At 43.7% G+C, this 15,744-nt stretch overlaps 1 protein-coding gene across 1 annotated transcript in view; it reads right to left on the reverse strand.

Annotated features, from left to right (window-relative positions):
• LOC311146815 (protein patched homolog 1) overlaps positions 1-12,787 on the reverse strand; it is a 28,471-nt gene extending 15,684 nt beyond the window's left edge. The window contains exons 1-5 of the mRNA XM_084183414.1: positions 12,273-12,787; positions 10,450-10,642; positions 1,136-1,325; positions 964-1,033; positions 730-821 (exon numbers count right to left, since the gene is read on the reverse strand). Of these exons, the coding sequence (XP_084039540.1) occupies positions 730-821; positions 964-1,033; positions 1,136-1,325; positions 10,450-10,642; positions 12,273-12,419 (692 nt within the window). The 5' untranslated portion in view covers positions 12,420-12,787. The remainder of the gene's footprint in view (positions 1-729; positions 822-963; positions 1,034-1,135; positions 1,326-10,449; positions 10,643-12,272) is intronic.
• Positions 12,788-15,744: the final 2,957 nt, after the last annotated feature.

Below are 15,744 nucleotides of genomic sequence, written 5' to 3' on the forward strand. Positions count from 1 at the left end.
CACTTTTTATTTGTTGGACAACTTACAGCTCGGAGCCCAGGCGATTACCATGAGAATGCACAGTGTTACTCGTTGCTGACAAAGCTGAGCCCCCCTCCAGGGCCCCCTCACTGATGGACACTCACTCGTAAACTGAAAGAATGCTTACCATTGTCTGACCCAAAGGCTCCCCTGCCCCCCTTTACCAACCCACCCAGTAGCAGCCATCTCCTCCCTCTCCCTGTCCCCTTTCCATGAGGGCCTTCCCCTGATCGGCTGGGGGACTGTGTGTGTGTGTGTGTGCGCGTGCGTATGTGAGGGGGTTAGCCCCCTCACAGCTACGACGACAGGAGAAGCATAGGTGACGACTGAAGTAGGCCTCTTCCTAACAACAGGTCTAACCAGCTCTTTAGTCAAAGCTTGATGTTAGGTTATTACCGCCACCACCGTAGGTTATTACTGCCGCCACTGTATTGGATCCAAACTAAAGCCTCTTGTTATGAAGAGTGTGGGAGAACCAGGAGGTCAATTGAGATTTTGTAGCCAAGTCACATTCCCTGGCCCCTGCCAAACCCAATGTATGAATAAGGTGAAAGGGGCCAAGCTAGCTGGGCATGAGCCCTAACGTAACTCTAATACTGGGATTCAAGATAGCTGACTCGTGTAAACACTAAAACACATTCTGTATTTCCAAGCATTATGGAAGAAAATAATTTGCATCATTTGAAGAACAACTATTATGAAACTTACGGTAAGTATGCTGACCCCCCCTGGAGCTTTGCACCTTCCCAGAAACAGTCCAGTGGGGTAACAATCATACAGGGGAACAGCTTGTCAATCATCTGCAAACCATGGATACATTCATCAGTTATTATGCAAACTATCAAGAGTACATAATAATACACAACCAAAAACATACATGGTAATAGTAATGGACACAAAATGACAGGCAGGGATATTTCCTTTCAAAAAATATCAACTTACCCTTTCAATCATGACATTTTCTATGATAGGGACACCAGATTTGTAGCAGATTTTATTGAGATCCCATGATCTGAGGAGAGAAGACATACAGAACGTTAGATATATGTGACCCCAGACAACCTCTTTTCTTTAGCTGTAACGTAATCCCCAGTGATCCCATGGGTCTACTTACTTTCCAAACAGAGACACCTGGACCTTGCTGGCTGAGAGTGCTGCCTCCAGGTGAAGCAGCAAAGCATCCTGGGTCAGAATGTTGGTCCCTTCCTGTTTGGGGGTTTGTATGAGCATCTGCGACGTGAACACAGACTCCTCTCCCTGCTTCTCCTTGGTGTAGTGCAGCTCCCGACTCACTCGGCTACCGGCTAGAAGAGAGAAGAAGAGAGAAGAAGAGAGATGAAGAGAGATGGAGAGAGAAGAAGAGAGATGGAGAGAGAAGAAGAGAGATGGAAAGAGAAGAAGAGAGATGGAGAGGGGGGATTGGGTTAAAGACTAATCTCATCTCCCACGTATATATAAGAGCTATCGGGTTATTTATGTTCATTGCGCTGCGATGTGGCAAGACAACTGACCCTCATTACCACTGCAGAGGAAGCATGACGCAAGTTGAAACGTCAATCAACAGACAGAGTGAAGAACAGAAAGGTCCACAGATTGTACAGATCTGGGGACTTTGGGGATAAATCAAAATATTTAAAGATTCACAGTTTAATTTAATAGCAACCAGGGTAGTGGAAGAAAGTCACAAATTAGGCTGTTTCTAATTTTCACATTTCTGTCCACCCCTCCTCCCGACTCCCCGAGACGTAGATTCTAAATAGCTGTGTAGTTCAAACCAGAGTCCTTGGCATGGGTCCAAGGGATACAGAGACCACAGCAGAGAGAGAGAGAGAGGGGTGGAGAGATGGAGAGAGAGGGACGGGGAGAAATCTGCTGAATATGACTATGCACAGCTCATATTATTATCACACTAGTGCAACAAGCATTGCAGACACACACAAACAAGTTCAGAGTTGGATCCCTGCATTGAAATGAGTGTGGCGTAAGTGTGGCGTGAGTGTGGTGTGAGTGTAGTGCACGCAGCACATACACACGAACACAGATCGGCCAACGCCCTTGCCAATGTTGGTTTTGAAGGCACTTCAGACACAAAACGTCTAGCCAAGAGAAATGAGTCAAAGCTTCTCATTGGCTCCCTCTGTGAAACAGATGTGTCCTGTTAGGGAAATCCTCCTCACTGTGCCCAAAACCCAAACCCCATCACTAACACGGCACGACACAGAATGGCAGCACCACCATCCCCAGTTTCACAGTCTGTTTCACCTGGGGCTTGAATGTGTAAGAAACTGACAACAGCCAGAAACACAGCCTCATAGACTCGACAGACGGTTTCAGTAAAGTTACGAAGGCACGATATGCCATCCATTCTTTACAGCAAACTTCAACCATACCTGAACTAACCCATCAGACAAGGAGAGGGAGAAACTAGGAGAGAGAAAGAACAAAAGGTGGTGGCAGGGTTGGATGGGAGAGAACAACGAGGCAGAAATGCTGTTGATGTGGTATGCAGAGCTGGGATGAAAGCATCAAAGCCCTGAGAGGAAACTCTGGAGTCCAGCCCCCTAATTACCAGAGGCTGCCCTGAAAAGAGTGAGCAGGGTATCTGTGGCCATGCCAAGGGCACATGAAACACACCGCTCTGCATCAGAGTGGGCCCGTCTGTCCCTCCGTGTTCCACTACATGACAATCCCGCAGAGGCTGGCTCTCGCTGTGGCCACCTCGCCTCTCCGCTTCTCTCCCCCTCTCCCTCTCTCTCGCTCTGCTTCTCTCCCCTCACTCTCTTCCACTCTTTCCCTCGCTCTTCCCTCTCCCTCTCCTCACACCACCTCCCCCAATCCTGAGCCAGCTCCTCTAATTGAGGGAGAAGAAAAAACGAACTATCCTCTCCCCGGCTCTCAAAGTGTAAGATCAAGTTATAACTGGCTTGGAAACACATCACAATCTTTCATGGCTTTCTTCTAGCCTTCATAGCCTACTTGTGAATTCATAAAAGAAGGTAAGATAATGTAATTTGTGATAATGCAGAATGTGCCTATGCACCAAATAATCAAAAGCAAAGTGCTTTATGTTTGTGAAGCCATTACTTTTGAAGTCAGCCTTTGTGCCACTCATGAACAAACTGTCCTATCCAATGAACAACAACCTGAAACACCCAGGTTACATACACACTAGTACGTGTTAACTTGTTTTCGAACTCTGATTAAAATCAAACCACGCTTAAGAATCTTGTTTCACTTGAGACATTGTGCTCATATTTAATGCATTGGGGCATCTACAGGAACTGAGTTTCAATCTTTGGGCCTGTAATTATAGGGCTCCTGAAGTAAATTATAGCTATTTGTGTCTCGTTCCGCCCATCTGGACCACCCAGCTAGAACCCCGGTTGGGGCCCCGGCACCGACACTCAGTCACTGCTCTGCTCTGTGAGAGAGAGCTCAACCACTCACCAGATGGAGGCTGCACTAGCTCTGCTCCGCTCTCTGCTCTGATCCACTCAGACTGCAACCAGCAGCCGTTAAAGAGACAGGCGCCCAGATACTTCTCACAAAGCAGTCAGAAAAGTTATAGAGAAGGGTCTGGATTTGGGGGCCTTTGAAAACCTGCAAAAACCCATGTGAAGGGTTAGCATTAGGCCAAAATAACTTTTAATTAAGAGACAGTTGTCAAGCCCTAAGACATGTAGTTATCAGTGTCCTTCAACAATCCCATATTGGATGGGGAAATAAGATAACAGTAAATCATTTCAACATAACATGGTAGAAGAGAACAGGGAATTCATACTTCTTCACAAAGCCACTCCAGTCAAGATGCTGCGCTCCAAGCAAAGCACCTCCATTTGTTCTCCCTCTGTTCCATTTTTCACTTCAACCCCCGGAGGTGACACCCCCTTTACAGACCAATTAATCCCCAATTATGGTCCATCTCATCTTCCAAGCATATGCAGGGATACTATCCATCAATCAAACGTGTTTATATAATAGACATTGTGGAGCGAGGACTGCCTACCATAGCCATTCCTATGCTAAAGCTAAAGCTAATCTCCATCCAGATGGGGTTCTCACTTCTTCCCAGAAGAAGGCTGGGGGCTGGGGCTGGAGTTGGGGCTGGAGTTGGGGCTGGAGTTGGGGCTGGAGTTGGGGCTGGGGCTGGAGTTGGGGCTGGGGCTGGGGCTGGAGTTGGGGCTGGGGGTTGGGGCTGGGGCTGGCCAGAGACAGACAGACAATGGTAGCAGGTTTCAGGGAGAAGGCCTCCCACCCAGAGTCCGGACCTAGGGCCAGGCAGGCCTATCAGGCTGGTGTGTGTGTGTGCTCCCCTATCAGTGGGCAGTATGGAAAGTGGCATGTAATTAACCAAGGAGATGAAGCCCCCTGCTCCTTGGTGTCAGACCACTGATGGACCCTGTCAGCTCCAATCTCCCTCATGTCCAGCCCCACCCAGCCTAGCCCCACAGACCTCACAGGAGACACCCGTACCATACTGTACTGTATCAATGTATATCCTCTCCATGTCTGTCTGTATGTTATGTTGTCTGCTTATACTTCTGCACAGGTTTAGTGATTGTAAACAGTTGCCATCAAACTCAAAAAGTGTTGGTCACAGGCAGCACAATGTATCCAATCAAATGTGGAAGAAGTCCCACACAAGAAGCCTAGCTACTTCTCCAGCTTGGCTCAGAGACTTTTAGGCGCCATCACAAAAACCCAATTATTAACCGAGTTAACAATTAGGATTGAGCCCGCAACAACACCATTCACATGCTAGCTCTAGGTCCAATTCCAGTCTCCATTAGCGGAGACCACCTTCAAAGTGTTGTGGGCCAGATTAGCTGGATTAGGAGGCCACTGAAAGGACCCATGCTGCTTTGGAGGAAGTCCCACAAGGAAGAGACATGCTGGAAGAGACATGCTTTACCTGCTTCATCCGCCAAAGAAATAAAACAAAGAATATACGGTGTTGTACTGTAGCACAGATTAGACCTTCTAGTATACAAAATCACAAATGTACGAACTCAAATGCACACATAGCCTTGCCACTCATCCCTCACTTAGATACACTCACATAGAAACTAGACTTCCCTGGACTGGTTCTGTTTAGGAACTGTCAGTCCGTCATCTTGCCCATTCCCCGCTCTTTGTTATCCATAAAAAAAAAAAAAAAAGTATGCACTATAAAACAAGAGGGATATATTTGGCCCTGGCTGGCAGAGAGCGAAACACGTCTTTATTGAAATCAAGCTTTAGTTCTACTGCCATTATCTATAGCCATCCTTTAACAAGTTCAGCAGCACCTCCCCATCTCAGTCCAATGTGTTACTTAGCAGATAGAGAGGCTCCTAATTCAGAGCGAACCCAGCCAGGGCAGCAGAGATTGAATGCAGGCTTTTGTCACTACCATCCTGAATTTCTTTCAGAAGTTTCCCAACAAACAGGAAAAAATAAAGAGGGAACTTTCACAACAAAAGCAAATGGACCAAGACTTTTTCCCAGCAAATAAAACAATGCGGGCGTGGGGGGTTTGGCTTTCTACCTTACCTATAGAAATACTGTCTCTGTGTGTGTGTGTGTGTATGTGTGTGTAGGGGGGGGGGGGGGGGGGGGGTTGAATTGGACAGGGTGGTAAAAGAAGAGGACACTTTGAGGTAAAAAAAAAAAAAGTGAGAGGATGAGAAATGATTGAGAGGAAGAACTGTAAAAATACCATTGAAAGTAAAAGGCAAAAAGAATCAGCTTCAGTTACAATCTATTCAGATCTTGATACTTCTGTCAGCATTGACATACATTTCCACTGGTGTTGGCATTTAGGCACTTCCCATTTCCATATGTATAGCCTTGCCTGTACTAATTATGCTAATCATCCCTAGTGTTGGCTGCTGCGAAAAATAGTCACATTAGGCACTCCACTGGCTGCTAATGCATTAGGCACTCCACTGGCTGCTAATGCATTAGGCACTCCACTGGCTGCTAATGCATTAGGCACTCCACTGGCTGCTAATGCATTAGGCACTCCACTGGCTGCTAATGCATTAGGCACTACACTGGCTGCTAATGCATTAGGCACTCCACTGGCTGCTAATGCATTAGGCACTCCACTGGCTGCTAATGCATTAGGCACTCCACTGGCTGCTAATGCATTAGGCACTCCACTGGCTGCTAATGCATTAGGCACTCCACTGGCTGCTAATGCATTAGGCACTCCACTGGCTGCTAATGCATTAGGCACTCCACTGGCTGCTAGTGCATTAGGCACTCCACTGGCTGCTAATGCATTAGGCACTCCACTGGCTGCTAATGCATTAGGCACTCCACTGGCTGCTAATGCAGCTTAATGTGTGGTTGAAACATACATTCATCCCATGGTGAAAGGCAAAAATGTCCCAAATTGCTGGTCTCATTCAGCCTAGAAATACATTTATTGAGCCCAATGACCATTTCTCCCCCCCTCCACCAAGTCCCCCCCCACCCCCCACACACACACCAAGTACAAAGAAAATGTTTTTCTTCATTCTTCTTTTTCCAGAGGGGGCAAAAGGAGAAGAAAATGGGCTAACTCTACCCAAAAAGGTGACTGGTGTCACTTTATTTAAAGTTGACCAAGGAGAACAATCTCTTTTGGCAGGATATAAGAATCTGTCCAAGTGAATGAAATAGAGATTATACAGGAGATGTGTGAGACGGCTTCCAGGAGGTCTGTAACAGAGATAGGCCTTCAGCACTCCCAAAAATGGACACCAGTGTCTGCAATGACTTTCAAGCAACATCAAATACAGGACGCTAAACAGGTCTACAGTTACATATAGTGCTGAAATGTAATGTACAATTATAAATGTAAAAAAGCCAAGTACAAATAAACACTACATAACTTGAAAAGATACACAGCTATGAGTCACTGCTTTAATACTGTAAATATCCAAAAAGGATATACACTTAGAAGCACTGTATATTATAATTCTGTCCACAGTGGATGGTTAATGGCGACTTCAATAATGGAGGGAGCTGGTGAGGTTTTGTATTCAGCTCATGTGTCTGTTCCTTGAGGAGAGCAGGAGGACTGCAGAGTGGTGGGAGGTGTGGGGGGAACGAATGAAGGGAGGGAGAGGGTTGGGGGGGTTGAAATAAACATTTTCAACTGACCCAGGTTGACTCTGGCCTTGTTTATTCTCTCTACTGGTGAGGTCTGAGGCTCAGCAGTTGGAGTTTATTTATTTAGCTGGGGCACTGTGGCTTGCCATTCACCTCCAATAATGCCTCATAGAGCTTTCTCTTGTAGCAGGCCCTGAACTGGAAGACTGTGTATTTTCTGATGAATTATAGCATTTACCTTGCATTTTTGTTTAGATAACTGTTCCAAACACTGAAACGTCCACATGTTCCCCTCGTGCTGCTAGGGCTCTGGAAGGTACCTACTGTTCGCCATGTGGAGTAGGTCATTCATGCTCTCTGTATATGTTACTTTCCCCACTTCTACACAGTCTCTTTCTAAAACACATATCCCAAGTCACTTTGCAATATTTGCACAGCTTGTCTGTGTGTACATGTCTGTCAAGATCACCAAAACTGTGTCAAGAAGGATGGGTTTAGTTAATGTGGGCTACAAGTACATACTTGTACATTACATGTAAACATTTATTTTCCACTCTAAATGCTCTATTCCAAAATGTTTGCTGCTCTTTGGTGGTATATTTTACCCACTACAAAATATCCAACCATTTGGGTAATCTACTGTTGCCATAGTAATAACACACTATAGCTAAACTTATATTACTTCCAGAAAAAACTACTCCCTACCCAGCGAATATACTTTTTCTTCTAAGTCCTGCTTGAACTGGTGAGAGAAATGTGTCCTGAGAGAGAAGCCATACTGTTGTTTTTAGGGAATGGGAAAGTGTATACCCCTAAAACCTTCACCCCTAATGCTCCCCACCCCCAACCTCATCTCCCTACACTTCACTTTATTATCCCCCTTTTCTTCCTCCAGACAATACACGCTAGGTCACATTCTCCCCAGGTCCCACCTATGACTGCTAGGCCCCTTTCCTGTGTTGTTGCTTGCTCTTCATTGCATCTGCAGTAGCAAAAAATGTCCAAAAGAAAACAACATATGACTAACAAAAAAAGGTTCCTTAGCTGAATTGAGTGTGTTTTATTAGTCTGCAGTGGAAGTAGTCTGTCCACCTAGAGACAGAGCCGTTTAGGCTTGTATCTGTCACAACCCCATATGAACACCTTAACTACCACACCTTTCCTCAGATTGAAGCAACCTTCTCCCATATGTTTCTGACTAGAATCAACTACTGGTTTATCTACCACCAATAGTCTATCAACATTCAGAACAGACAAACTAGTCCCAGCTAAGGCTGTAGTGACAGTGTACAGCATGGTTTGCATTATTAGGGTCAGAAAATATATTATCTCCAAAACACTATTTTCTACTGTCCTATGGCCCAAGTGTTAGCACATTATCCTGGGATAGGTTAGGGTTGGGTAGAATGAGGTAGGCCAGGTAGGGTAGGCTAAGGTAGGTGGGAGGAAACAATTCACAAGAGCCTGGTGGTCTGACTTCACAAGCAGCAGGACGTCTACACTAGCTCGGTGGCAAACATCACATTTGGGTGGGGGTTGAGTTGGGGACAAATATGGCCTGAGGATATATGACGGGGAGCATATGCTCTCAGGCACTCACAGCTGGCCAAGTGTGAGTCCATGAAGCCTAGTATCAACACCCTCATCTCTCATATGTGGTCAGAATACACCTCTGCATGTGTTGACAAGAAGACCCTATAGACGTACGTTCTGTATTGAGAAAATATTAAGCCTTCTACACTTGCTATTTTGAAAGTTTGAGTCCCAACTGTAAGCTGTTGAATAAAATAGTTGTTAACATGCATGTCTTCAAAATAAAAAGATACTGCTATGACTACTACTAACAAAAAATACTGTTCTCTGGACACTCATCTTTTCTTAGAGAGCAATGAACTTCTCTGTCCTATTAGGAAATATTTCCTCCCTTTTGTGAAAGAGTCTGTGTGTGTGTGTGTGTGTGTATGTGTGTGAGAAGAACTAACCTCTCCTTGTTACCAAACCACTTACTCTTCATTCAACTCTGAGCAGCTTTGTCAATGGGCTATTGGGGGAAACAACACAGGCAGAAACTTTAGAAACATGGGTACTGCCTCTTAAAGGAACAGCGTTCCTTTTCAGCATTTGGGCATTTCACTCTTGGAATGATTCCATGATTAGGCATAACAAACCCTATGGCTACATCTAACAACCTCCTTTCAGAAGACCAACGGTTAGCTTATTTAATGTGTATGAAATACACACCAGTACATTACCAAAACACTATGATCATGACAAATTACACTGCGATAATTTCATATCTTGTTTGTGAGTCAGACTCAGACAACTCAACTACAATCTGACAAGTAAATCTGAACATCTTTGGCTTCACCAATCTGACAAAAACTCAAACACAGTGTGTCAGACCACAGGCATTTCATTGACAACAACTGAGTAGCCCCCTTCCCAGCCAAAGTTTTGGGAAGGAATAAAATACCCAGATACTGAAAGATACAACCTTTAGGGAGTGTTTATACTTCAACTGCTGTGACTCTTTATAGAATGTGCAAAACAGGTGGGTAAACTTCAGTTGTATTAACATATTTTTGTAGGAAAGGGGGTGCCTTTATTGTTGAATGGAATCCAAGAATAGTTAAGGACCACACAGGGAGCTAGGGGGAGGGTCAGCGCCTCAAAGATGGCTAACGATTCACACAGCCCATCTGCTCTTGGGATCAGGAGTGCGGCAAAAGCCTAGGGGGCTTAAAAGGAATTTGGCAGTGTGAAAACCAAATAAAGCTGCCCGAATACGCACAGATAACCCAGCCTGCGCACAGAAAGGACGTCAAATAAAAAATGGAACATGGAACCACCATGGCAAACAACACAAGGCTGATGAGAACTCCTTGTTCAATAAAGTTGGAATTTCTTTAACCATTCTCCATTCCCAATGCGAAGCAACTTTGGCATCAGCAAACAACACACACAAAAGTGCAGAGCTTACAAAATATCACCACATTCAATAAATAAATAAATTACTAAGAAAAAACAAAACATTATTTTTATTTATCACCCAATCATGAATAACAACTTTAGAGCATTGTCTAAAAAAAAAAAAAACAGCCATCTCAACTGCTGATCGACAAATCAGTCAGACAGCACCCATACAGTTTCCTGTGCCCCCTCCAGCAGTTTAGATGGCAAAATGTCTACAACAAATTCATTTGGGAAAAAAAAGACCCTTCTCCCCTTCCCAGACAACCCCCCAAACCATATCCTCAAACTGAAACGCCGGACTCACCTTCCACCCATAGTTGCTCCATCCCAGACAACCCCCCAAACCATACACCGAAACTGAAACGCTGGACTCACCTTCCACCCATAGTTGCTCAATGTCCGTCTCAATGGCAGCGACCCGCAAACCCACAGACAAGGCACCGAACACAAGCAGTCCAATGAAAAGGACTTTTCCACAATGTCGCTGGATGTGACAGCCCAAAGAAAATAGAAGAGCCTGGAACCGCGCCCGAACCCACAACGGGGCTTTCTGACCCACAGCCTTCCCCTAAAGAGACAGGAGGAACATGGAGGGAGAGAAGTGTTATTACATTGTTATTACACATTAACAACAACACATAGCAACACATGAAATGTATGGCTATGGCATAGACAAGTACAAGTATTCACTAATGGAAGACTACATTGTATCTAACTGTAAGATTTAAAAAACTGTCAATACAGTGGTCTTTCTAGTATTACTAAGACTCAACTACAAGGGCAGAGAATGCTATGCTAATAAGATAGCCAACTTGAGTATGACTTTCATTGTGATAGTGTGGCATACTTAAGGGCATGTTCAACATTACAGTATCTACTGTATTAGTCAGCTACGTGATATCTTCATGTCAGTTGTCCTGTAAGCAAATCATATCTATGTGAAATACATCACCTAGCTAATGTCAGATCTAGAGACCATGTGAATATCAGAATTTAACCAGCCAGAACCCTAATTGATAGTAGGTCATTGAGGGCCCAACATTAAAAAGGGTAAAGCAATGGCCAGTCTTTGGAATGGAATTGGCCCTCACAGTTGGCATAAGCGAGGTCAGGGTGCCACTCATCACTAGAGGCATGGGGGTTTGCTATGGAATCAAAACCCATGACTTCACAATTATGGTTACATGGTTTGGATTTAACAAAAACAAACAGCATAGTTGTCAAATGGGATATCAAGTAATCTATGCTGTTCTGGTGTAGCCTAGTACACATGAATTATACACTATTAACAACTAGGATTAAATAAGCATCTACTAGGGGCTATCTATTTGACAACACATTTTTTTCATGCTCAGCCAGCTGCCCCTAACAACCTCCTGGTAAAACATATTAAACCTAATGCTGTTGGCCACTAATGCAACTCCTAGTTTTAAATGGAAGTTGAAAGATTACAAGATTGCACATATTTGAGTCAGGAGTGATGTAGACTATACCATAATTTCCTTTATAGGCTACATACCTTCTTCCAGGCTATGCAAGGATTTGACAATAAGCAGTTCCTATACCAAAAATCCCTACTCCTATAACTTAAAATTCAAACACTGTCTGAAGACCTTCTACTATACCCATTCAAACTTTACAAACAATGTCACTAGTCTAGTAGAGACACTGGACAGATGTTTTGGTTTCACTTAGGAGTTTTGACACATTTCCAAGCGTTCATGCAGTCCAGTGAGGCTTTGTCAGATAAAACTTAATCAGTGAATTCCTCTGTAAAACCCACTGCATTTTCAAACAAACTAGCCTAAAACGGGGACCCTGAGTCTAACTTCTTACAAATAGCGTTTAACAGATCCCACACACTCAGAAATAACTAGTGGGACTTCTGTTGCTTCTACAAATGAATGGAGAAAGTTATTCTCATTCATAGTGGGATCGGGGCTGGAAGTTTAAAATCAGTGCGTGCCAGTGATTCGTAAATGTTACAATGTAACACCGAAATATCACTAGAGTGTAATCCCTCACCGCGGCATATCACATTGAATGACATTTTGACATAAAACTCCCTCAATTGATATTCCTCCATTCGAGTAGTAGTAGTAACATCAACGTTTCCGCAAAAGTACCAGAACATAACACTCATTCACAGAGACGATGAATGAAACAGTAAGCATATTCCATCGAAAGCATTTCATCACCTTAGAAATCTGTTTTAATGCGAAAGCAGCGTGGCAGTAACTGGGTCTCCGGAGAACATCTGAGTTTACTGGCGGCGGAGAACGCATATAACTTGGGGGTAAATCTCCAAAAACACCGGCCCCTGGGACTCTGGGATCCGAGGCCATAGTCCAAACAAGAAAACGAAGCACAGAGCAAAGCAAGAGAGAAACAGTGCGAGTTCAGCAAAAGCGGCAATAATCCAAAATAGAATACTAGCGCATCCACCGGGTAAAAGTTTGGATAATATATTCTAGTCTTTCCTTGAGCCAAAGTCTTGCAACTCCATCCCAACATTATGTGCCCAAATCCCTATAGATCCTTCAGTCTTCATCCGTCCTAATAGCTTATAAAACAACGTTTCGAAGTAGGAAAGTCTCGATCAGATCTCTAAGTCTGCCTCTGATCCCGTAGCAGTAACATTTGGAGAAGTTAGCCCCTCTGCAAATCCTGAAAAGGGTGGTTTGATGGAAAAGTGCTCTGGTTCTCATTGGCCAAGGAAGAGGCAAATTACTTTGCAAACATCTCCTATTATTAGCTGCTAAGCAACAGCTCACCAAAGTGGAGAGAGGGGGAGACCACCCAGGCAGCCCTTCAAATCGAGGGGAGGGGGGAGAGCGAGGGGGCGTCGGAGAGAGGAACTCTTTCAATAAACTCAGCACACTGCTGCCTGCCCTGTTCTGCACACTCCCAATTGCCTTATCTCGGTTATAAGAAGCAATCACACATGCCATCTATTGATAAAAGATTCCAGAGTCGGATATAAACAAAAGTAGAAATTAATCGAGTAGTTTCTCACACATAAATACAAGGGACTGAATAGTCTAAATTGTGTAGTAACTAGCTTTATTTATTGGCATGAGGGTTTTTAACTTTATAAAGTAAACCCAGTATTATTAACTGTAAAACATTCAAGGTTACTTTTAAAGTAGGATTAAACAAATTCTAGAAACAAATTCTAACTCTCAGACTATGGTTCACACATTTAAAGTGAATTCATTTGCTTGACTTAGGCCTATACAAATCTCAAAATTTCATTAAACAAGGTATAATCCGTTTGTTACTGTACTATGTGTGCAGTGGTCTGTCTATTTATACTTAATTGCTAAGGATTTACAGACATGTTTAATTCCACTGTGCTGTGCAGTTGACCAAACAGCTGTGACGAGTGTGTGGTGTTGGTCTTCAACATTGACAGCTGCAGGCCTACTAGCCCTGGTGTAGGGCATTTCACTTCTAATGGGGTGTGAGTAGACCCTCCTACTATTGCCAGGTAGTTATTTGTTTCCTCTCTGTCACAACCCACTGTCAAGTACTTCCTTCTAACTTTGTTTACCTGAGTCTCAAGCCAATATAGTTTATTATAGAGTGAATGTAAGACATTTATACACCAGGTTGGTGTAGGCCTGCACAAAAGCAATATAAAGTATAGCTTATTTGTGCTCTATTGAATTAATAAATGCAGCAGGAGTGAAAAAATCCATCCACTTGTCTTTATAACCACTTTATTACAGAAAGTTAAATGACGACAAATGATTATGGCTGTCATACGTGACAATCAAGCTAGGACAACAAACTGCTGATAAATGAAATAAACTTGCCACTTGCATTTTGGATGTATAACAACAGCAATAGTCGCCACTTTATGGAACCATTAAAGGTATTTTCCCCCAGCTCTATAATCCTTTCATCTTGTACATTGTTCAAAAACTGTGAAGGGAATGACTTCACATTTAAATAGATTAGCACACACCTACATGACTGAGACTTACTCAGACTTTTAGTCTACGCATCATTTGGCCAACTTATAAAAACATTTCAGTTGGTGGATAACATGTAGGTAGAACACTTTCAACCCAGGCCTTCAAGATGACCATTGGACTGCCAATTTGATTTAGATTAACTTTTTTATAATGTGTGATACTTGAGAAGCATACATGTGCAATTGTAACTATATTAGTATCCACAATGTTACATACTGTAGGGGATTTTTTATTTAATTCAATGCAAACCTCAGACTCCAGGTCTAGCCTACATACCGTGTGTGAGCGTGGACAGAGATGAGTGGGAAAGGATATTCATATCATGGTGGCAGGCAGGGGTGGTACTAGTGATCAGCTAGTTACTCAATTTGTTCAATTGGATGAGGGGAAAAGGCAACTGGAAATTGGAGCTAATGTGGAATGTGAGGAATTGCCCTGTGCGGTAGGGGGCCCCTTGAAGCCTAACAAACTGAGGGAGGTCTGGTCCGAGGTCTAGAGACCTTGGATAAATAAACCCCAGAGATGACCATGCGCTGTCCAGATATCTGCCATCACACGGCCTCCCCAACATAAACCGCTCTCTCTCCGGCCCTGGCCTGCCTAGCCCCGGTTCTGCATGTGCAATCGCAAAGTACGGAACCTCTCTCGCACTCACGAATCACACGAGCTGTGCTGCAGTTGACCGCATTATTATTTATCGTAAACCTAGGCGTGCTTGCATTTCTTTCTCATATGGACCAGTGGAGACGGGCACACATTCTACTAGGTTAGAGTTCACATGAACTGACAGGGCCAAATAATTTGCAGTTTACGTTAGCACATAAAAAGTGTGATAAAATTGAGTTTCTTGGGGGTTTAGTTGTTATTTGTGAAATAATACATGCAGAGAAGTTCAAGTTTTAAACGCTAAGAAGGCTGGTTTTCTGGACACAGATTAAGCCTAGTCCTGGACTAAAAAGCATGCTCAATGGGAATTCTCCCTTGAAATAGGTTTGTAGTCCAGGACTAGGCTTAATCTGTGTCCGGGAAACCGGCCCTCAATGGATATTCTCCATTGAGTTTGCTTTTTAGTCCAGGACTAGGCTTAGGGACCGCACACGCCACACCAAATGTTGATCTGCCGTTCATCTGCAATTCTTTCGCCGTTTGTTCGGCCCGGTGTGTTTAAGGGACCACCCGCCGGTAGGCATCTGACTGCTGACATTTTCGGCCAGTTTTCACTTGGTTTGCAAATTATGCCAGCAAATTACATCCGGACCGGCACTCTGTTCAGAGGTGCTAAGTACTCTCAGCTGGCAAACTCTACTGGTGTGTCCGTGCCTTTAATCTGTGTCCAGGAAACCAACCCATAAGATTAGAACTTGGCATATTGGCAATTTTTGTACATCATGTGAAAGTCAACAAAATAAGTAATTTTAAAGTTCTGTAGATACATTAATTTCCATTTTCTTAACAACAGTGCAACTACTTGTAACTTCATATGGCTGATAGGCTACATATAACTTCATTGCTGTTATGTGTGAATACAGCATTTTGGTAACCAGAATAATTACAATGTTCAACATGGTATAAGGCAGTGGTAGTCAAACTTTTTCAGCAGGCACCCCATTTTTCAGCAAAAATGTCTGGGGACCCGATTTTTTCCCCAAGAATTTCTCACACGCCACCCACCCCAAATCTAATGACAACC

This window comes from Coregonus lavaretus (assembly GCF_964263955.1).
Source record: "Coregonus lavaretus genome assembly, chromosome: 19".
Taxonomy (NCBI): domain Eukaryota; kingdom Metazoa; phylum Chordata; class Actinopteri; order Salmoniformes; family Salmonidae; genus Coregonus; species Coregonus lavaretus.